This window comes from Ceratotherium simum, chromosome 6 (genome assembly GCF_057802395.1).
Source record: "Ceratotherium simum simum isolate JZ-2026a chromosome 6, ASM5780239v1, whole genome shotgun sequence".
Taxonomy (NCBI): Eukaryota; Metazoa; Chordata; class Mammalia; order Perissodactyla; family Rhinocerotidae; genus Ceratotherium; species Ceratotherium simum.
In genome coordinates, this window is record NC_141905.1 from 54392587 (window position 1) to 54415137 (window position 22551).

The 22551-nt window shown below is 39.9% G+C and overlaps 1 protein-coding gene across 3 annotated transcripts; it reads left to right on the plus strand.

Annotated features, from left to right (window-relative positions):
* Positions 1–758: 758 nt before the first annotated feature.
* CEP55 (centrosomal protein 55) lies at positions 759–22232 on the plus strand. 3 transcript variants are annotated; one of them, XM_014785550.2, is made up of 9 exons: positions 762–1045; positions 3778–3972; positions 5799–6074; positions 8598–8666; positions 15300–15450; positions 16799–17112; positions 18768–18839; positions 19546–19671; positions 21081–22232. In XM_014785550.2, exons 2-9 carry the CDS (start codon positions 3790–3792, stop codon positions 21279–21281), a joined length of 1392 nt encoding a protein of 463 aa, XP_014641036.1. In that variant the 5' UTR covers positions 762–1045; positions 3778–3789; the 3' UTR covers positions 21282–22232. The 3 variants fall into 3 exon arrangements, with proteins under 3 accessions (XP_087288409.1, XP_014641036.1, XP_087288408.1); XM_087432282.1 differs by lacking the exon at positions 762–1045 and adding an exon at positions 1064–1488; XM_087432283.1 differs by lacking the exon at positions 18768–18839 and having other exon boundaries at positions 759–1045.
* The last annotated feature ends 319 nt before the right edge of the window (positions 22233–22551 follow it).

The following is a 22551-nucleotide window of genomic DNA, read 5'->3' on the forward strand; positions in this document are numbered from 1 at the left end:
ATCTATTGTTTTAAGTCTCTGGTGAGTTTACACTTGGTCTAAGAGAGAAAGGTAGACCCTGCCAAACACTAACTGTGCCTCATTGTTTTAGCAATAAAGTCCTCAAGGCGGCTAACCATGACCCAGGCTAGAGCAACAGATATCGAGCCGCAGGGCAGCAATCTGGCGCACACGCCTGCCTAGCTTCCTCTAGGGCTCACAATCTCAGCGTTCAACCTGGGCGTGCCTATCAGTCCTGCCACCTGCTACACTCCCGTCGCTCACCCCCGATTTCTGGCAGGATTGAGGCTCAGCCCAAGGGGAAGACAGGAGGCTGCGCTCCCTTGTGGAATCCAGTTCTCCCATTTTAGACAGGACCAAACTGGTACTTGGGCGAATCACGCTCAGGGACACAGAACGAGTTAGTCCCAGTCCACAGTCTCACTGAGCATAGTAACTGCTTCATCCCCAAAGCGGACAAACACAAAGCTCCTCACACAGCGACCCCGACCGCGAGATCTGGGCCCTCAGATACACCCAAACGAAGCCCCAGAATACGGCAGGAACCCGGGAGGTGGTGTCGCCGTCCGCGACTCCGCCCCGCCGCCTCCGCCCGCGCTGTGGCTCTAAGTCCCGCCCCTCGGGGGCCGCAGCCAATCGTTGAGCCGCGATCCCGCCGCGCGTGCCGCCCCCACCTTCCTGCCGGGCGTGCCCCCGCCGGCAGTGACGTGCCCCGCCCCGCAGCCGCGGGATTCAAACTCCCGGAAGCGGAGTCCGCGCCTGAGGGTGTGAGTGGGCCGACGCTAGCGCGGAGCTTCGCCTCCGGTGCTGGCTGGCTGTGGGGAGGCGACCACGGAGGGCGGCGAGGGGCGGCCAGAGCCCTTCGCCCCGGGGTCGGGCGGGCCGTACCGCGAGGGAGGCGGTGTCGTGGGCAGATCGCGTCCGCTTGGGCTCAATCTCTGCCCGCCCTGATATAAGTACCCTTCCCTGGCGCTCACGTCGAGCCTGGCTCCGGGCCGGGCGCATCACGGCCGTCGTCGTTTCGATCCCTCCTTTCAGCTTCGCGGTGGGTATTATCATCCCTTTTCAGACGGGCGCCCAGAGACCCAGTGACTTGGCCAAGATTTTTTGTTAGTACCGCATCTTTCCGGTTAGCAAGCGCTTTCATGCCTGTTCTGCAAACATCTTCATTTTAGAGGCGAGAAAAAAGTGCGTCTTTTTGCAGTTTTCTTTGCCCGTCAGCCTCCCCATGTGAGATCTTACTTCTGTGAAGGTTGTTGTAAGATTTACCTCCACTTGTAGACGACGTGGCTTTTAATAGATGCCTTGTGCAGTTTGCTGGATTGAAATGTTTCTTTGGTCACCTGTCCAGCCTGTCTTAGATCACTTGAACCAATCAATAAGTATTTTTTGAGCATCTGCTCTTAGGCTCTGTGAGTGACAAAAATAATTCAAGGGTCAGCGCCTGAAACAGTTGTTGAACAAATACAGAAAGCGTGGGGGTAACAGGTGAGTACCAGATTGTGCCCTGGGGACTGCATATGGCTGATTCGAGTTCGCAGAGGGAAGGCTTCCTGAAGAAGGGGCAGCTGGGCCGGGTGCAGTTTGAACAGTGTGAACCTGTGAATACTGGCCTGACGAATGGAAAATACAGGAAAAGGAGGTTGGTAGGCCTAAGTGGTGGGGAGCCGGGGGACCGCGGCAGAGTCTAGGCCAGAAGCTGGAAACAAAGATCGTTCTCTGCGGAAGTTCTGTCCGGAGGTCAGGAAGCAGATGTCCGGAGGTTCCTTCCAGTTCTGTGATCTATACCGTTCCACCAGTCTGTGTTTCAATGACTTGGTTGAAAAGTAGTTTTCTGCCATATCAACCCATTATGTCGCATCACAGTGCTGTATTAACAGAAGCAGGTAGGAAAGAACTTTCTGTGGCGGCAGATTCTGGAGACACCATAATCTTGCATGAGCATCAACTGATTTAGTAGTTATCTTAGTCTCGCACCTTAGAACGGGCAGAAACCCAGGAGCAACCTTTTGATAGATGGTCTGTTCGACTCAGTCTACACAGTTCTAGTCTTTTCAGGCTCTATGCTTACAGGATGACCCTAAAAGTCACTTCCGCAGAGAGGCCTACCCTCACCACCTTGTCTAAGTAGGTCTCTCCTATTTTTACTGCTGTCATTTATCACTGTACTCTTCATTTCCTGTATAGCATTTATTTTACAACTTAAGAATCTGTATTTGTTTCCTTGTTATTGCTTATCTCCTTTAGTAGATTGAAAGTTCCATTATGTAAGGGAGCGTGTCCCTCTCTCTTTCTTTTTTCTTTTTTTTTACTAGTTTATACCCAGTTATGCTGCCTGGTAAATTGTAGGCTCTCCAATATTTTTTGAATGCATGAATGGTCTCATATTCTAGATTTTCTAGTCACACCACCATTATTTTATCTCAGGATCCATAAGGTGGAAAAATGCTTTTTATCCTCCCTAATTAAAGCTACTTTTATTATATGTACTGTACGTTACACTGTATATTTTCCTCCTAGAGTTTATATTATGCACTTGCTTCTAAACTGTCATCTAATACTGTTAGCAGATACTCAGCTTCTCCTAACTTAATTTGGCTCCTTCTTCGTCATTCCTGTCATTCCTGAATTCCTTGAATATTGTGCCTCTTTTTCCCTATAAATGTCTCACCTTGGATTCTCCTCACTTCTGCCCTCTGTGGTCTCTCCACTGACAATTAGGATAGATCTGAACTAGGCCTATCTTATAAAACAGAAGACATACCATTATGTCAGGTAATGACATCTCAGTGCCTATGTACTCAGAATTATATTATTTACCACTAGCTTTTTATTCCTGGGTAAAACATGTCTTTGATTGTGATCTGCTTCTTTCAGGCTTCATTAATCGTTTAATTGTTAGTTACCCCTCCATTTTTTTTTTTTTGTGTGAGGAAGATCAGCCCTGAGCTAACATCCATGCCAACCCTCCTCCTTTTGCTGAGGAAGACCGGCTCTGAGCTAACATCTATTGCCAATACTCCTCCTTTTTGTTTTTTCCCCCAAAGCCCCAGTAGGTAGTTGTGTGTCATAGTTGCACATCCTTCCAGTTGCGTATGTGGGACACGGCCTCAGCATGGCCAGAGAAGCGATGCGTCGGTGCGCGCCGGGGATCCAAACGCGGGCTGCCAGTAGCGGAGCGCGGGCACCCAACTGCTAAGCCACGGGGCCGGTCCACCCCTCCATTTTTTTAAAACAAAACTTTTTTATTGAAATATGACACACATTCAGAATCCTGCACAAAACATAAGTGTACAAGTTGACCTGTTTTTAAAAAGTGAATACTCCCCATGTATCTACCACCCAGATTTAAAAATATATTGTTACTAGCAAGCCAAAAGCCTTCCCCAGGCCCTCTCCCATACCCCACTGGTTTGGCTATCTCACTTCTTTTTTTTTTTTTTAAAGATTTTATTTATTTATTTTTCCCCCAAGGCCCCAATAGATAGTTGTATGTCATAGTTGCACATCCATTCTAGTTGCTGTATGTGGGACGCGGCCTCAGCATGGCCGGAGAAGCGGTGTGTCGGTGCTCGCCCGGGATCCGAACCCCGGCCGCCAGCAGCGGAGCGCGCGCACTTAACCGCTAAGCCATGGGGCCGGCCCTAGCTATCTCACTTCTATTTAGATAGAAAGTTTCTTCTATTTAGCAGGCAGGTTATTAGACCTTTTCCAACCTGAGATTTGATTTTTTAAAACTCAGACTTATAAAATATAATTGTGTTTTTATTTTTACAGATAATTTCAGAGATGTCTTCCAGAAGTCCCAAAGATTTAATTAAAAGTAAATGGGGATCAAAGCCTAGTAACTCCAAATCAGAAACTGCATTAGAAAAATTTAGAGGAGAAATTGCAGCTTTAAAAACATCAGTGGATGAAATCACAAATGGAAAAGGAAAGCTGGCTGATAAAGACAGACACAGACTTTGGGAGGTAAATGGCCTTATAAATCCTTTAAATTATAGTAAGCTGTACTGTAGGAGATGAGGAAGTGTTTTCCCAATAATGATAATACTCTCGTTTTTCTGTTAGTTCGCTAAAAGTAAAAAATCAAATCTTATCATTTCATAGTGTTAAATGGAGTTCAGATTTTAATGTAAATGTTTAAAAACCCATTTTATCATGTATGTTGGCTGCTTTCCAAGTAATCTTTGTTTTCAGGGTTTTTGATGTAACATCATTACATATATTGGCATTTTGTGTTCTGTTAAATTATATTTCAGGTTCCCTAATTTATAATTTGTTATGGTATAGTCAGTAAAGCAGTTAGAAATTTATTAGAACTGGAAGGATTTGAGAATTTAATCTTTAATTTAATTTTAATTTATTTTGCAGAAGTACTTTTATTGTTCATATTTAGAAAATAAATGACCTGTATTAAATAGTATCATTGGATTTCTTTAAATTCTGTTTTATAAGCACATCATAAAACTGAATGATTTATTGTTTTTTTAACAGCACAAATTGAGGTAAATACTTATTCAAGCACTTAGAAATGATCCATCATCAATTCTTAGACATAAAGATTATTTTGCAATCTGGTGAAGAAATCTAAATGCTTCCCTGAGAGATCTCTTTCCAGTTCATTCCACTTTTGACCAGCACTGGGGTCAAAACTCTGTTCCTTTATAATCAGTTGAAATTAAACTTCCTGTAACTTCTACCATTTTGTTTCCAGTTGTACTCATAAAGCTACATAGAACAAGTCTATTTTTTATCCAATTGACAACTTTTCAGATTTGAGAAAATCCTACTTCCTCTTACTTTTCTGTAGACTAACCCCATATTCTTCAGCTTTTGTGGCGTCTTATCCCTGGTCACTTTCCTGCACACTTTGTCGTGTGTCCATATCTCTTCTGAATTGTGCACCCACTATGGCACACAGTGGCAAACACGGGTTGAAATGGTAGGGTTATTTCCCCTAATCTGTGTGTTTTGTCTATGAAAGCCTAAAATTGTATCTGCTCTTTTTGTAAGTCTTTTATACTATTTCCTTAAGCTTATGGCCAACCAAAATCCTGTCATCATTTTCACACAACCATCCAACTCAATTTCCCCATTTTATATTTGAACAACTGCTTCTTTCCTCCCTAAATGCAAGTTTTTAGTCTTAAGTTGTTCTTCCTTGTTAGCCTGTAAAGTCATTCTGTTAACTTTTTCTATCACCTCTCTGTCATCTCTCTATGCCAGCAGCAGTTTAACAATTGTGGCTTCTTTATCTTTCAAATCCTTGAAAACGTTGAACGCTCCTTCTAGATTTGATACCAAATCGTTCATTAGCAAAAAGCAAGTTAACGAATGCATTTTTATCCAGCTGTAATGTTCTGTAATTTTTAAGTTCTGTTGTTTCAAGTTCATCATGAGGGTGTATCTCTGTGTGACTCACTTTTAGCCTTTAAGGTTATTAGAACCAGTACGATGGAGGGATGATTATCAGATAACTCATGTGAGGGCCAGCTTTTCTTTAGCTTTCTCTCACCACTCTCGACAGAGTTGGTTTCTCCTTTCTGTGTCCGTGTCCCATTCATTTTATATATATCTTAACTATAGCACTTACCACATTGCATTCATGTATTGGTTTACCTCTCTATGAGCCCTCTGAACCTAAGACCTTGGCTTCATCTTCTTTTTGGCCCTAATATCTAATGTAATGCTGACTTGACAGTTAATAAACACTTCACAAATGCTTGTTGTAGTGTATTGTTTACTTTCATGTTTGACCTGGCTTTGTTCTAAGATTCTTCTTAGTTTATATCTAGAAAATTCGAGTCCTTGAAGCTGAGAGGGAGAAGAATGCTTATCACCTCACAGAGAGGGACAAAGAAATACAGCGACTCAGAGACCAGCTGAAGACCAAACACAGCACTACTGCATTGCTTGAACAGCTGGAGGAGAAAACAAAGGAAGGTGAAAGGCGGGAACAGCTGTTGAAATCCTTGTCTGAAGAGACAGATGTATTGAAAAAACAGTTGTCTGCTGCAACTGCAAGACTTACAGAACTGGAAAGCAAAGCCAGCTCACTTCATTTATCACAGGTACTAATCATTTATTTAAACCCATGGGGCCGGCCTGGTGGCGCAAGCGGTTAAGTGCGGGTGCTCCGCTGCGGCGGGCCGGGATTCCCCGGTTCGGATCCCGGGCATGCACCTATGTACCGCTTGTCCAGCCATGCTGTGGCGGCGTCCCATATAAAGTGGAGGAAGATGGGCATGGATGTTAGCCCAGGGCCAGTCTTCCTCAGCAAAAAGAGGAGGATTGTCAGATGTTAGCTCAGGGCCGATCTTCCTCACAAAAAAAAATAAATTAAAAAAAATTAAACCCAGATTTTTTTTTCTTCCTGATACAATTTAGAATTCTTATGAAGAATGAGTTTGTTAAAATATGCTTGTCAAATGGTGAAACAGTATAGTATACGAACAGGTTACTTTTTTTTTATAGCCCGGTACCCTCTCAATAAGCAAAAATAGTTAATATAGCTCCCTCGACTCCCCACACCATTGTTTTGCCAAAGGGAATATTCAGAATACAGAATCCACCGTATATCTGCAGTAGCCAAGAGTTCTTTTTTCTGTAGTTTGTATCATGAAAACAATAGTCTTAATTTTTTTATTATTTTTTATATTTGAGATAGACTATTATAATATCAAGTATGCTTTTCCTAACTACACGTGCTTTTTCTGCCCCTCTTTTGTGTCAGAGTCACTAGTGTAGCAGAAAGAGCAAGGATTTATAGGTAGGCAGATCTGAGTTCAGATCTTAGCTCTGCCACTTGCTAGCTATGGACCCTGAACAAACTCCTTAACCTCTCTAGCCTTAGAGACAATGCTAGAATTCACCAGACCCTTCTCCTCAACCTCAATTTCCACATCAGTAAGATCAGGATAAGAACACTGGAGATTAAATGTGATAATATATGTAAATTGCCTAGCATAGTGCCTGGCATATAGTAAGTGCTCAAAAAATGGTTTCTTATTGATCAGACCTTTGATTCTTTTGGAAATTTAGACATTTGATTAATACTAACATTACAATTATTAATGCCATCTATAGAAGAAAATCTGTAGCTTTCAGATATAATATCTCAATGCTGTTACAGGTCTGTCTTTGTACTTAATCTCCCCTTTAGGGTAGACACAGTGATCAGACCTATACATTTATATGTACTTTCATAGATGGACAATGGAGTGTTTCTACAGATGAGTTCAAAGAGGTTAAGTTTTTCTAGAGAATTTCCATAGAGCTGAAACTCATGAAACATTACAGTCAGATCCAAAGTGGTTAACTAAAACCTTTCCTTAAAGCTCAAGAATTAGTTTCTCCATTTTTCAAGATAGAAATGCAAATAAAAAATACATTTTTGAAGATAGAAATGCAAATAAAAAATACATTTTAAAAATGTATTCTTATAATAATTCTGTAGGCTATTCACTATTGATTTCTGTATTACTCAGCATGTCTAACTGCTGTAACAAACACCCTCCAAATCTCAGAGTCTTATACAACAAATATTTATTTCTCCCTCATGTCACTGTCTAGTGCGTGTTGGTATGGAGGTGGCTTTGCTCCACAGAGTCATTTAGAGATCTAGGTTCCTTCCTTCTAGTAGCTCCTGCATCCCTTAGGGTGGAGTCCTCCAACAGATCCTCTCTATACAGCCGTGACCCAGAGACAACATGTAGAGAATTGGGGGGAGGGTGTGGGGGCTGGGCCTGGTATTGGTGTATTTCACTTCTGCCCACATTCCATGGGATAGAAATCAGTCTCATGGCCTCATTAAGCATAGGGAAGGCTGGGAAACATAGTCTACAATGTGCCCAGGGCAAAAAGGAAAGGGGTTTGGTGAACTATCTCTGTCACAGTTTCCACCTCGAGAACTGAATTGAGAGGGAGAAAGGGCTACATACTAGGGTGAGTGTCTAGAAACATTTGGAGAAAAAAATATATTTTGAGCTTCCTTGCCAGGGTTCATACAAGTCTGTTTCCTTAACAGCTGTTAAAGGATTAAAATACAGCTTTTTATGAGTTTTGCTGGCTAGCCTGGGTACCTAACCACTTATCTTTTTTTTTCTGTGAGAAAATGAAGAGAAAAAAAGGAAAGAAATTATATTTTGAGTTCCATATAATCTATATGAACCAATACAAATTAATACTATTAGTAATACAATTATAATTCTAGAAAACAACTTTTATCTTTTGATAATTTAATATTTTCCAGATTTCATTTAAATAACCCAGTTGTTTTGTTTTGTCTCCTTTTCGTGAAAACCACTGAACTGTTCATATGCATTAAGGGCTTTTCTGGTGATCCTGGGGTCCAGAGGCCCTTAGAAGTCAAATTAGATCTGAAATCTCAGGGTTTCCAATCTGCTTAGGAAGCTTCTAGGAGATGTTAATTCTCCTCTGGTACCCATCATCTGGCGTGATGGTTCACCAGCATGTACTAAATCTGGATTTTGGGATGCCCCTGTGAAGTATACTGTATTATTATGGAACTAAATATAATGAAGAAACTTCTATTGTTAAATTTGTGGTGTTAACTAATACTGGCTTTTTTATAGACTGTGGCTACAAGCTGTTTCAACTCATCAATGAGTAATATTCATGAAATGGAAATACAGCTGAAAGATGTAAGTTCATTTTCCTGTTATTAAGTTATGGCTAAAGAGGACCAATTCATTTATTCGTAAATTTCATAAAAATTGACAGCATTGATGCTGTGACTTGAAAAAATCTGTTGAGGAGGTGGAGAATTGAGTGATTTGAGATCATTTCTCTAGGTTATTAACTTTAAGTCTCTTTCCAGGCATTCAAGAAGGCCAGTTCCTTTGCATGGTCTCATTAGGCTAGAAAGCCCTAGAAATCACCCATCACTACCCAATACCTAAACAACATCCCTTCTCTACCTAACTGTAATTTGCCTAACTAATTTACTATTATAATTATAATTTAATTTATAGTTTCTTCTCTTTTAGTTTATCTGTGCAAGATGTATTCTTTAGTTTGAAATTCTTCTCTTGGAACCAGGATTTGCTTTCATAGTTTGAAAAGGAAGCACATTCTTTGTATACTCAATACTTCTTTTCTCTAGAGTATGATGTGAGGTTATTTCAGATATATGAGAAAGTTGTATTATTTCAAACTTACATCTTAAATAGATTGGTGAGTTTCTTTGGGAATTAAATAGATTGAGGACATAGGACCACTATTCACAGTGTATTTTTTCAAGTATTAAGATTAGATATACAAAGTATAAAATTCTTGATTTAATTATTAGGCCACTAGATACGTATTTCGATTCCAGAAATATTACTGGCATGTCTACCCTGATCTAAGTATGCTCTTAAGATTCCTGTTTTATTTCATCTAGCAAGTGTACCTTGAGGTCTATTTGATCTTCAAAAGAATAATTTAAGTCTGTTGAGTGTATAGCGGGGTATTACAGTACGCTTATCACAGTAATTTACCCAGAGGTAACTAAAATGAAGAAGAAACATAATTTTTAAAGAACTATCGAAATAAGTTTTTTGTGTTGTGTATTATCCCCAGCATCTAGAACATTTGAGAGAATGACTGAATCTTGGAATCTTGCAAAGCTTCTTGAATTTTACTAGTGTATCTTTTAGCAAAGAACCAGAAAATATATGCTGTTTTCTTAAACTGGTGTAATTTTTAGGCTTCTCAGCACTAACTGCTTCAAATAACAATTAAAGTTATTTTTAGATAATGACGGTTCTTTTTATGAAATTAACTTTGAAATGTTATGCCTTTATACGCAATCTTTTTGTTCTTTTTTATCTTCCCAGGTTATTTAGGGATCACATTGTACTTCTCTGCTCTGCTTACCTTAGAAAAGCTTTTCGACAAATGGAGTAAAATTTAACCCAGCTCACCTTCAAATGGTGGTCTAGACTGAGCAATGCCTCTCAGACTCTAATGAGCACATGAATCTAGGGGATCTCCATAAAATGCAGATTCTTATTTCCTTGGTCTCGAGTAGAGCCCGAGATTCTGCATTTTCAATCAGCTCCAGCTGCTGCTGCTGTTGCTGCTACTGCTGGTGGTCCGAGGACCACACTTTGAGAACCATTAACTTCTCGTTTGAGGAGCAAGAGGTGATTTAGCTCTGGTTGTCCCTTTGGAACCTCAGCAGATCTTTTCGACGAGGCAGAGAGTTGTAGTGGGAAGACTTAGGGAGCAGGGAAAGAGAAATCTCACTCCTCACACTCTACACGCTGTCACATTCTTGGGCTTTTGAGGGCTCAGCACTTCTAGTCCCATACCACTCCTCCAAGCTCCCACAAAACTTCCTGTAGAAGTTTGCCTACCTGTTTTAAGAGTCAGTATTTGTTATGCTAAAAGAGGCTCTAAAAACCTGTTTGCCTTTCTTCAGGCCTAGCTGTATCGTTCCTCAGTTACCGTTTAGGTCTGGCCAACATTTTGAAATAATTACAGGGAGTTAATACTGTAAAAAATACAGTAACTTTGAAACCAAATAGCTAAAAGGCAATAGTAAAAGGCATTTCTTGCTCTTAATTTTAAAAATCTAATTTTTAAACTTAGAATTTAGGGAAGATAAATAATAATTATTTTTAAATTTTTTATTTGGAAAAAAATTCAAATTTACAGAAAGGTTACAAGAATGAAAATATAGAAGCCCATGTACTCTTTACCGGGATTCAACCATTGTTAACATTTTGCCCCATTTTACGGACTCTCTTTCAGTCCCCACTCCCACCTACACACACACACACACACACACACACACAATATTTTTTTCTGAATCATTTGAGTGAGTTGCATATATCCACAGCCCTTTAAGCCTAAATACTTTGATGTATATTTCTAAGAATGAAGATATTCTCTTACATGACTTCAGTACAGATAGCAACTTTAATAAATTTAACATGGACACAATACTTTCGTGTAATCTATCATCCATATTCCAGTTTTGTCAATAGACCCACATTTTTTATTCCTCCAGTGTAAGCTAACATTTTAATCTATGTTAGAATTTTTGCCCAAGGAATAGTTAATGGAACCCTGTCAAACCAGGAGGAATAGCTTTAGTAGCATTCCACGGGGCTTCACTTTTGCCCATTCTTGTTCTGTAGTTTTATTGATAACTTGGATGGAAATGTTAAATGCATGTCTAAAAAAAGAGATAGCTAATGCAAGGAGGAGTCTGAAGATGCAAAAGTAATAATATCAGCATTCATTGATAGCTATCAAATCTATTTATTATTGAAACTATTAAGAGAAGAAAAAGCAGATGCGTAGAGGCAGTGAAATCAAGAGTAAAGAAATGTTACTACTTTATTGAAGTAACAGCGCCATCATGTGGCCCTTTAGAATAATGTCTCTCGAATCTTAAACCGACACAGTTTTGTTTCTCATATTTAAGTAATGTGTGGACAGATACATTTAAAAGAAGAAAATTTTCATGACCATTCAACATTACTTAAATTGTTTATATTAAAATATTTCTTAAATGTGGACAAATTTAAAATTCAGTATAAAATTAGGTGTCTTTAGCATCTAACACATGATTTATAAGTATTTAGGTATATGCGTGCTTTTTGAGTCATACAATGCTACCGCTCTTATCAACTAAATCTGAATATCTAATACAGAGTGCCTGTATAGTATCTTCACTTGCTAAATGAACTGAAGCCATGCAAGGACAGTTAATGTTATAGCTGCCTAACAGGTGCAGAGAGAAAAGTGTCTGGCCAAGGGGCTAGAGGGAGGGCCCTTGAACTAAGTCTGATTCCAAAGACTGCATCTGTCTTCCTAATCCGTTTCCTAATTCTGTAGAAAACAGACATTGAAAATCCTTTAAGCCACATACCTAGAAGGTTTGCTCATGAGTTTGTAGGATGCTCGTGGAAGCAGCCCAGCAAAGGTTGGAGGAACTCTCTAGAGTTAGAGTTTCTGTATATTTAGATCTTTTTGGACATGGAGCTCAACTGTCTGTATTTATAAAAGATGGAAGTTTCTACCTGAAAGAAGATACCCTGATATACAACCAGAAACTTCCAGTATATTCCTTACCACTTATCCCATCTCACCCCTCTAGAGTGAGATGCCAGCTTGTGGGGGAGGGGAGCCCTCCTTTTACAGTATACCTGCAACAAATGCAGGGTGATTCAAAAAGAATGGCATGCTGTTGAAAATGTATTCCACTCTGTATATTTTACTCCAGTAAAGGTACACCGTGCAACTTTTTTGTCAAGAACTTTGTGTTTGTACATCTGTTCTGGCAGCCCTGAAAGATAAGAAGTTATACACCCTGACTGCCACTTCAACCATTGATAGTAATAAATTACAGCAGGTTTAGGATGAATTATGACACAAGGAGTACATAGTAAGCACTTGTAAGATTATACAAATAGCTATGATAATTCTATTATAAAGGGATTTTGATTACCTTTTCAGATATTTTTGAAAGTGTTTCATTCTTTCTGAATCATTCTAAATATATTCTGCTGTATGTGAGGAACTGCTAGATTCTTTCATGCCCTCTCCTCCCTTCCCTGAATACTCTCTAACTGCAGTTTGGGGCTAAAAGACTTGCTTGGGTGCCTGCTGATTCTTGCAGTCAGTTTCCCCACTCCACGTTGTCATCATCATTCACAAACATTCCTTAGCCTGCTACTTGCTATGGAAACAGTAAACACATGTACGGAACTATAAAAAAAAAATCTCAACAAGCCTGGCCCCAGCTATCCCCGGGCCTTATGGTCTAGTTAAGATAATAAGTGTCATCAGGAAGCAATCAAAGTCATGAGAATAAGATGCCAAATAGATTGGATGGACATTAAAAGTACTCTTGGCTTACAAAGGAGAGGGAGCTTGGTGAGGGTAGTTATGGTAAGGGGACTTGAAAGACAAGCCTGAACTCACTGGAACTTGATGAAAAGATGGGATTTAAGTGGGCAGGTAATATAGGAAGGGGTTCTGGGGCACTCTGGGCAGAAAGGAGAGTTTAAGCAAGGCATAGAGGGTGTGGATGGTTGTGTAGACAACAAGGCAGCAGTGGAGGAGAAAAGGCCAGGCTATACCCTGAAGAGAAGGGAAGAGGCGGATTGTGGACAATTTTAATGTCAGCCTAGGGGAAGATAGCTTCAGTTTTAGCAAGTGGTGTCATGAAGCTTTCAGAAATTCTCAGTTATTAATATAATTAAAATGACGTAGCACTTTGGGGACCAAAAAAGAGGTTGAACTGAACTTATTAGGGGTGGCTCTTTTGCCCCCAAATATAGAGTGATCATTGTATTAATGGACCTAAAGCTTTTGGTGATGGCCCGCATCTCCTCTCAATCTCCCGATGGGGAAATCACCCTCCAACTGAGGATTTCTATTGTTGAGAAAAAATAAATGGACACATTTTTCCTTTTTTCTCTTAGTCCAAAACTAATCAGGGTTTACCAGGATCCAACAGTGAATCGTTGCTCAAGTAGGCATTCCTGTGGGGGCAGACAGGTCGTAGCATGGGCGGCAGGGGCAGAGGGCTCAGTACAAATGAATCTGGCCATTGTGAAGGGGTGTTATCACCACTATGTGAGCCTCCTTCTGGGACCCTTCATCCATAACACTTTACATGTTTGACATCGGGTTTAGATATGCATGCTCTCTGTACACAAATAGTCATTGAGACTTATTTCCCCAGCTTCTCAGGAACTTAGAACGAAAGGGGGATAATCCCATCCTCTTGGACTGAACAGCTAGATTGGAGAGGAGAGAGCAGTTATAATCTCGTTGTGTTTTGGTGCTATATTAGAATTTCTGGGCTTTTTTTCCCCTAGCACCAGCAGGTGAATCGTCGTCTTTGCTAGCTTTCAACTCGAATCCGTGCCCTGCTTTCAGTAACAAAACTGCCATCTACCCTGGCAAAACTAGGGGTAGGAGGCAAGGGGGAGGTGTAGCGGGCAATTGCTGGGGGATGCTGGGCTGCCCTGGCTGACTCCTTTGGCTTTGCCTTTGACTGAATTTCCAAGGATTGAGTGGTGAAGAACAGTGAGTGTTAGAATCAGAGGATATATGAATTTGTCCTAGTTAACAATAATATCAACAGAATTTTTCATTAAAAAAAGACAGTTCATAAATCTACACACCTTTGTGCACATATTCCACCTTGTTTTATCCACTAAAGTTAATGTAGCTTCTTATGTGAACGTTTGCTAATGTCTCGCCACAGATTAGGTCGTATGACCCACAGAAAATGTAGATGTGATAAGATTTTCAAACCTATGCTAGGTGGCCTAGTAAGATAGATATCAGGTATCAAAGCTAAAGGGAAAGATGTAACTGAAATGAAATGAAAAACTAATGTTAGCAGTAACAGTAAAGTGAATCACTTTCCATGTAGCCAGCTAACTTAAACAGACACTGCCTGTTTTATTAATTTTATCCCATCATCCAAATAATTTCCTGAGTATATATTGTACACAAAAGCTAGGAATCCTCTCAGAAAAACATGGTCTGCCACTTCAAAGAATTTACTATCTATTTGAGAGACACAGCAAACAGATAAAAAGCTGAAGATGACTGGTTAAATAATTTCTTAAACTATTTAGAGATATATATAACAACTGAGTTCATAAGCCCCTATACAAACCAGGTGAGTGATGCCAGTTTGGGATTTTCAATTGAGTTCCAGAAGACATGAAGGATGAAAATTGACGATAAAGAGAAGGGGTGGCTATTTAAGGTTGATTTTCCAGGAGGCAGACACTGAGGTGGAGTTAGGGGTGCCAACAGTTTCTTGGGGAGCAACATCTGTGAAAGGAAAAGGAAGGCAGAAGGATTGGGCAGGGTCACCATCCGACCAGGGTGCAAACCTGACAGAGTCTCTGTCCGCCCCATGGGGCGCTCCTGAGCAGTCTTATGTTGGGTGCAAACAGCTCTTTCTTAAAGGGTGTCTGAAAGTGCATCTCCACCTCTGCCACGAAGGCATTCTAGTTGACAGAGAAGGACATGGACACAGACACAAAGCAAGTTGTGTATAGGAGACAGCAGGTAGATGAACTTAACCCTGTGTAAAGGTGACTTCACCGTCTCATTAGGTATTCTGAAGGTGTGTGACATTAGAATGTATTTCTGTGTTGTAAGCCATACAATGGTTGCCTAGAATTATTCTATTAAATGAGGCATAACAGTTTTTATGTGCTGGAAAAGACTGCATTACTTGGGCTCCCTTGTCCATTTTAAGATTGTGGTTTTTTATTTTATTATTGATTTGCTTTCATTGTCCCTGTGAGGCTCTGGAGAAGAATCAGCAGTGGCTTGTGTATGATCAGCAGCGAGAGGTCTATGTACAAGGACTTTTAGCAAAGATCTTGGAGTTGGAACAGAAATTGGAAACAGCTGCTCATTCACTCCCACAGCAGATAAAAAAGACTGAATCAGAAGGTACTGCTATAAAAATGTTCTTTTGGGTTAGGCCTGCCTGACATTTTCTAAAAGAAGAGATCCATCAAATTTAGATTTTTATAGATATGTTAGGAAATAAAATAAGCAAGTCTTCTAGCCTGGAAGTAAGAAATACCATTTTAGCAAGTCTGTTTTATTTCCCATTGTTTTCTGATAAAAGAGTACATAAGGCACAGGGTAAAGGGACTTCTGGCAGCTCTGAAGGCACTTTAAATTTTCCCCGCCGTGCATGTCCTTCCTCTCCTTCAAAGTTCTTCACCAACTTTATTCCCCCAGAGCTGACCTTGTCACTGATTATCTCTTTATTCTGCTTCCCTTCAGCACTTATTCATATCAATCCCAGGAGAAAGAATACTTTTTCTAGACGATTCTTCAATCATTTGACTCTCACCGTAGAAGAGATGTAGTTTCTCATGAATGATGCTATCTTTTTGCCGTGTGCTTTGCAGCTTCCCTGACATTGATCTCAACTGAGTTTCACAGGAACCCCAAGAGGTGGGGCAGAAAGGGTCGTTATTTTCCTTTTATAGATGGCAAGTGGGTCAGCAGTTCCAGGCGCTGAGCTACGAAAAGAGAACCCCGCCCCCAAAACACTCATGTAAATGACTGACAGCCCTAATGGGACTGAAGCCTGCAATTATATAAAGAGAAGGATAAGAAAGGCGAGCAAGGCTCAGAGTCTTGGAGCTTCACCTGTAAATATTTAAAATGAAGCTAATGCTAAAAAGAAAATGTAAAAGGAATGTCTCTAGAGGTAATTCAAAGCTGTTTATCCCTAAGGGGACAAAGTTACCACTATAATGCCTTTATAAGATTACTATATATAGAAGTAGGATTTTAGTTATGGGCTAAGTCTAATTTTCTTTTTTTTGGTGCTATAGTTCTGTGTGTGTTTGTGTATGTTTTATCAAAGTAATATAAGCGCTTGTTAAAATAATTTAATGATAATATAGAAGGGCTCTGCCCCACCTGTCCCACCTTTCCCATTGCTGTTTTTAATTTGGTAATTATCACCTTATCTATAAATAATGAGCTTATATCCCTATTTGTTGATTTATCTTCTTTAGACCTTAGTGACTTTCCCTCCCCACAGAATAGTTTTATTCTTCTAGTTTTTAGTTCTTCTAGTTATTAGTTTTATAATTTCAAATAATGTACCTGAACCTCTGTTTCTTGTTCCGTCAAATATTAACCCTATCTCTTGACTCTTCATTTCGTAAGGTGAGGAAATAAGGTGATCTTGTTTATAGAAAAATGTTTATGTTTATCTTTTCAGGAATAATGTCTATTTTATAAAATGAGTTGTACCCTGATGTGTTTGTCATAGGTTGTCTTCAAGAAGAAATGCAAAAATATTATAACCAGCTCTTGGCAAATGCAAAAAAAGATCTTGAGGTTGAACGACAAACCATAACTCAGTTGAGTTTTGAACTTAGTGAATTTCGAAGAAAATATGAAGAAACCCAAAAAGAAGTCCAAGATTTAAATCAATTGTTATGCTCACAAAGAAAGGCAGATGTACAACATCTGGAAGATGATAGGCATAAAACAGAGAAAATCCAAAGGCTCAAGGAAGAGAATGATATTGCTAGGGAAAAGCTTGAAGAAGAGAAGAAAAGATCTGAAGAGCTCTTATCTCAGGTGAGCCTACCCAATAAGGTTTTCCTTGATGCATAATTCAAAATTTTCATTATACTTACTATGTGTCAGAGGCTATTTTAACCACTAGGAACCAGCAAGGAACAAAACAAGTTCCTGCCCCCTCCTGGGAGTTCATATTTAGATTGGAAACAGACCCTCAACAAGTACCTAAATAAACAAGTAAACTAAAGAAAATAAAGCAGGGTAATTTGACAAGGAGAAGTTGGGGGCCAGTGGAGGCCTCACTGGGGAGATGGTATTTGGACAAAGAGCTGATGACAAGAAGGAACCAGGGAAGTGAGTGACTGTGGGAATTTCCTCCTGCCAGAGGAAATCAACATACACAAGTCTCTGAATGAGGAGGAGGTAGGTATGTGTGAGAACTCAAAAGATGTGAAGTCAAGAGGGGACTCAAGGTTGATTCCTAGCCTGGTGCCTTGATCGTGCTGTTGCTGTGCTTTCAAGTTAATTCATGTGATCCCTTCCATGTTCTCATCATACTCACAGCTTTATGCCGGGAGGTCTGTCTCAGTAATGTTAGTTACTAAGTTAGGATTATTAGAATTGAATACTACTTCAACAGAAACTCATTATTTTAACTTTTGCTTGGCAGCATGGAATAATGGAAAAAACATCATTTGGGTTCCATGCCTGTTCTCTAGTTCAGGATGTGTGGCCGTAGGAAAATCAGCTAACTTAGCTAACTTCCTTGACTTGCAGGTTATTCATGTATCTATTAATAATAACCTCTTCTTGCCTCTTAGGGCTTTTGTGAAGGTCAACTGAGAATGTAAAAGTGCTTTGTAGGGGGGCCGGCCCCGTGGCTTGGCGGTTAAGTGCACACGCTCCGCTATTGGTGGCCTGGGTTCGGATCCTGGGTGCGCACCGACACACCCCTTGTCCGGCCATGCTGAAGCGGCGTCCCACATACAGCAACTAGAAGGATGTGCAACTATGACATACAACTGTCTACTGTGGCTTTGGGGAGAAAAAGGGAAAAAAAGGAGGAGGATTGGCAATGGATGTAAGCTTAGGGCCAGTCTTCCTCAGCAAAAAGAGGAGGATTGGCATGGATGTTAGCTCAGGGCTGATCTTCCTCACACACACACACAAAAAAGTGCTTTGTAAACTAAAGGGCTAGGTAAATGTTAGTTATTGCTACCATTAGAATAGGAATTTTGAAAATCCTCCAAAAGTTGAGAGAGGGGAAAAAATAGTCTGTAACATTTGCCTTCTTAGTCTTTACCACCCTCACTTCTCCCTACAGGTGTGAGCGGTGATATTTACAAAAGATTAAGCAGAAATGATTGAGGATTTTGCTCCAACTCTGTGGCGGAGGAGGCAAGGCACCGCCAGCTTTGTTATCCTACTCAGAAATATTAGTAGCTGTCAGAACCTCCGGGAAAGTGGGTGTGTCCCCTGTAGAGTGCAGTGATGTTAATCAGCTTTCAGTCTGTGCCTCAGGGCACTCTCAGCCAGGCTGGTCCTTCTCAGCTGCTTGCATAGATAGCCATCAAACAGCCAGCTGGAATGACTCACCCGACTTGCAGGTGGCATCCCTGTTAGTGAAGTGAGACTTGTGAGCCTTTCATACACCCCGGGTCAAGCGATAAGAGCTCAGATATGACAGTGTCGGCTCTATTTACTTCCTTCAGGTCCGGTTTCTTTACACGTCTCTGTTAAAGCAGCAAGAAGAACAAACAAGGGTAGCTCTGTTGGAACAACAGGTACTCATTGGGATTGCTTCTACACTCAACTTAGCCTATTAGAAAATGGAATTTTTTCCTGATGTTCACACTATTCTGTGCACCATTTGAAAGTTGCGAAAAATCGTTTTAAAAAACTGACAAAAAATATTTAAAGTGACTCTCTGTGCTAGCCATATATTCCTTTTACTGCCTGGAGGCTAAACCAGATTCTCTGAGGTGAAATGGCAATTTTCTTGACAGGTAGATGTTTGCCTTGGCAAAGTTTATTCTTCCCCAGATGGCTTCTGTAGCTCCTACTCTAGCCTAACAGGGTCTCCCTAATAGGGCTACCTTATAACTTCCAGTGGAACTCAGAGATACCATTTATTCTCAGAATATAGACCTAAGATTTTCTACGTATTCCAAACCAGGGAACAGCCATCTCTTTCCCCTCTCCCCTTTCCCCACAAAAAGGGAGATGGAGAGGACAGATTCTAACCAGCAACTTGTTAAGCTGCTCCTCACTCACCTATACCTCAAGCGTTAGTTTTGCTTCTTGGATAAACCAAATCCTCAACATAAGCTTCTTCATTTATCAACATCTCACTGTGCTCAGATGAATTCTTGCTCAGATGATACAACAAATATTTGCTGCTTGTGCTAATAAAAAAATGCAAGCATCCAGTCAAGAGAACGAGACAGAGTATACTAGCTATACTTGTCTTGTCCTGGGCATTTTTTCCAGATGCAGGCGTGTACTTTAGACTTCGAAAATGAAAAACTTGACCGTCAGAATATGCAGCATCAGTTGTATGTCATTCTTAAGGAGCTCCGAAAAGCAAGAAATCAAATAACACAGTTGGAATCCTTGGTGAGTCTGGAATGGTTAAACTAAAACTTGTTTTCTTCTTTCTCTTTCTGCCATCTTTCCATTTATATATCAAACCAGTTCCCAAACTAGGAGGATGCAGCTTAAAGAATGTCTGTTGATTCTCAAATCAATAGGCAGAGCCTCTGCCTCATTTGAAGCAACTGCCTTATGAGCATCAATTCAGAGCACTAGCAAGAGGGCCATTGTGTATGTCTTGGTGAGGATTACACTACCAGTGCCTGGGGTCATTTCCCCACCCACCCTGGGGCGCTGTGATTCTAGAGGCAAGGGAGAGAGGGCGGGGGTAAGGGAGGAGAATCGTAAATACTGAACTGAAATTATGTTTTTCTATTTAAAAAGAAAGGAAGGAAGAAATGCTTTTTTAAAGGATAATGGACTATTACTGTTAATACACTGTTTTAGGCATATTGAGTTAAAGCACATTTTGTGGGTTACTCTGAACACATAATCGTTTAAAACAAACCTTTTGAATAACATAGTTCCTGTGAGGAAATGGTTTTTGACTTGCCTGTTTTCATCTTATTAATAAGCTTTTGGACCAAACCTGTTGGGTTCTGTGTTTGTGTGTGTATGTCCCATAAGCACATATTTTACATATCATCCTAGTACTGCACAGTATTTGTAGATGGTGAAATGTTACAAATAGAATTCCTCAGTTTTCAAAAGAGAAAAAGCAGTTGTTAAAAAAAATTATTTGTAACTTCTTCATGAGTAAAAGACAGAAAATATATTTTTGTCTCTATTCTTTAGTATGTCATTGATTTTGACCATTTATAGTATTTGAAATTGAAATTTATAATTTATTTCTGTTAATTACTGTCTTTCAAAATATGGAAAGCCAGAGGCTATACAAAAGAATCCATAATTTTCCTGTACTTTTCTTTGTGTTTCTATTGTCCATCACCTTCATAGTATGCTGTAAAATACTCATTTTTAAGCTTTACTGACTATTCTAAGTTCCTCAGGAAAAAAACATGAAAAAGGAAAGTCACAAAGGTGTTATACAATATCTTAGTCATTTCTGTGTGTAACCTGTTTGATCTGGTAAAATTCTTTGCTGCTCTTAATTCTATGTAGTTCTTTATTGAAGTTGACCCTCTTTTACAAAACTAGCAAATTTTGTCAGACTTGCACACAGGCCTGCCTTAACGTTTGGCTCTAAGCATTTTAATAAAACCTGTCCATATAAACACCCAACCCTAGTACTTCCTGGGTAATTTGGGTAATTTATAACCACCTCATATGTTACCACTGTAATACTGATGGGCAGAGATTCAAAAGAAAATATGTCTGCAGGGCTGAAGCAGCTGGAGCATCTAGGAGCAGTTACGGCTGTTGAACAGGAGGCCGTATATACAAACGATCTTCATTTGACATTTATTTTTCAGAAGCAGCTTCGTGAGCTTGCCTTCACAGAGCCATTAATCCCTCTCCAAGGAGAGGCTGAAAACAGAGTGAAAGCTGCGTCACCCAAAAGTCCCACTGCTGCACTAAATGAAAGCCTGGTGGAATGTCCCAAGTGCAACATGCAGTATCCGGCCACCGAACATCGGGATCTACTTGTCCATGTTGAGTACTGTTCAAAGTAGCGGTATAAGTATTCTTTGTTTTTGTGCCAAAAGATTCAACGCTGTATCTTATGTTAGCTTATGGACATTTTGAATTACTTATTTCACCTCTTATTTAAGACACCTTCTATCTACCTTTGAGACTCTGGCATAGAAGTGAATCATTGTATTTTTTTGCTACTTCGCATTTTCCTTGGCAGCAATACCTCCCTAAGATGGTTCATCTTCAGGCCTCGGTGGCAGAATGTGGTGAGCAGTGAATGCTGAGACGGCTAACATTCTGCACTGTTAACGTACTTGATGGAGAAAGGATAGTTCAGGTTATTGCTCATGGGTTAAATCTTTTACACTGGCAAGCAAATATTTTATGTTTTGTGGGTTGTTAGAAATCAAAGGTAATTAACCAAGGATCTTACTGTGTTAGCATGTTTTATCCAAGCACTTGGCATACCTACAATATACCTACAGTTGAGTCCATTGTTAAAAGATGGTGATAACTTTTTCTCTTTTTTCTTGCTATTATAGAATGGTTATTAGAAAACTTGGGAATTTTCTTGATCTTTATTGCTGCTTACTATTGAAATTGTAAACCTCGCTGTGTTCTAAGCACAAAGCAGATTCTACTTAAGGAGTACTCCTAAGTAACCACACACAATGTTTTCTGTCATATTAACTGGCTGTAACTTTAACTTGAATTTCATTAGCACATGTTGGTTGCTAAAATTCTTAAAAGGAATTTTAACAAAACCATCCAGCCCACTCATTTGATTTCCAGATATTTTATTTATTTATTTTTGGCACTCAAAGCTGGGCAATGTAATAAGCAGATATTTGCTTATCTGAATATATGTTTTTATACAAACATGTGTAAACCCCAAATTTTTTTATTTCTTCAGGTTTTCTCAAATACTTAACACTGGGCTACTGTTAGTAATATAAAGGAGAAAAGAATAAAATTATTTTAAGTTTTAATATGTCTAGTGTATATGTGTATAGATAAGTATTATAAGATTTCTGTCCTGATAGGAGTGCCAGAGAGTTCAGAAAGGTTAAGCAAAATCCCCACAATCATACAAACAAAAAAAGACATTCTTGGATTTCAAACTCCAAGTCAACTCCAAAGCCCATCTTCTCTCCACCATGCCAGAAGAAAACCTTTATGAATTCTCCAAACTCGATATTCTTAAGTGGTAACAACTGCAGTAATGGGATTTTCCTTGAGTTAGAAAAATGGCAGGACACACCAGCTGGTCTATTCTATCCCTCTGGTCTGAGAAGTCCTGCCTTGTCC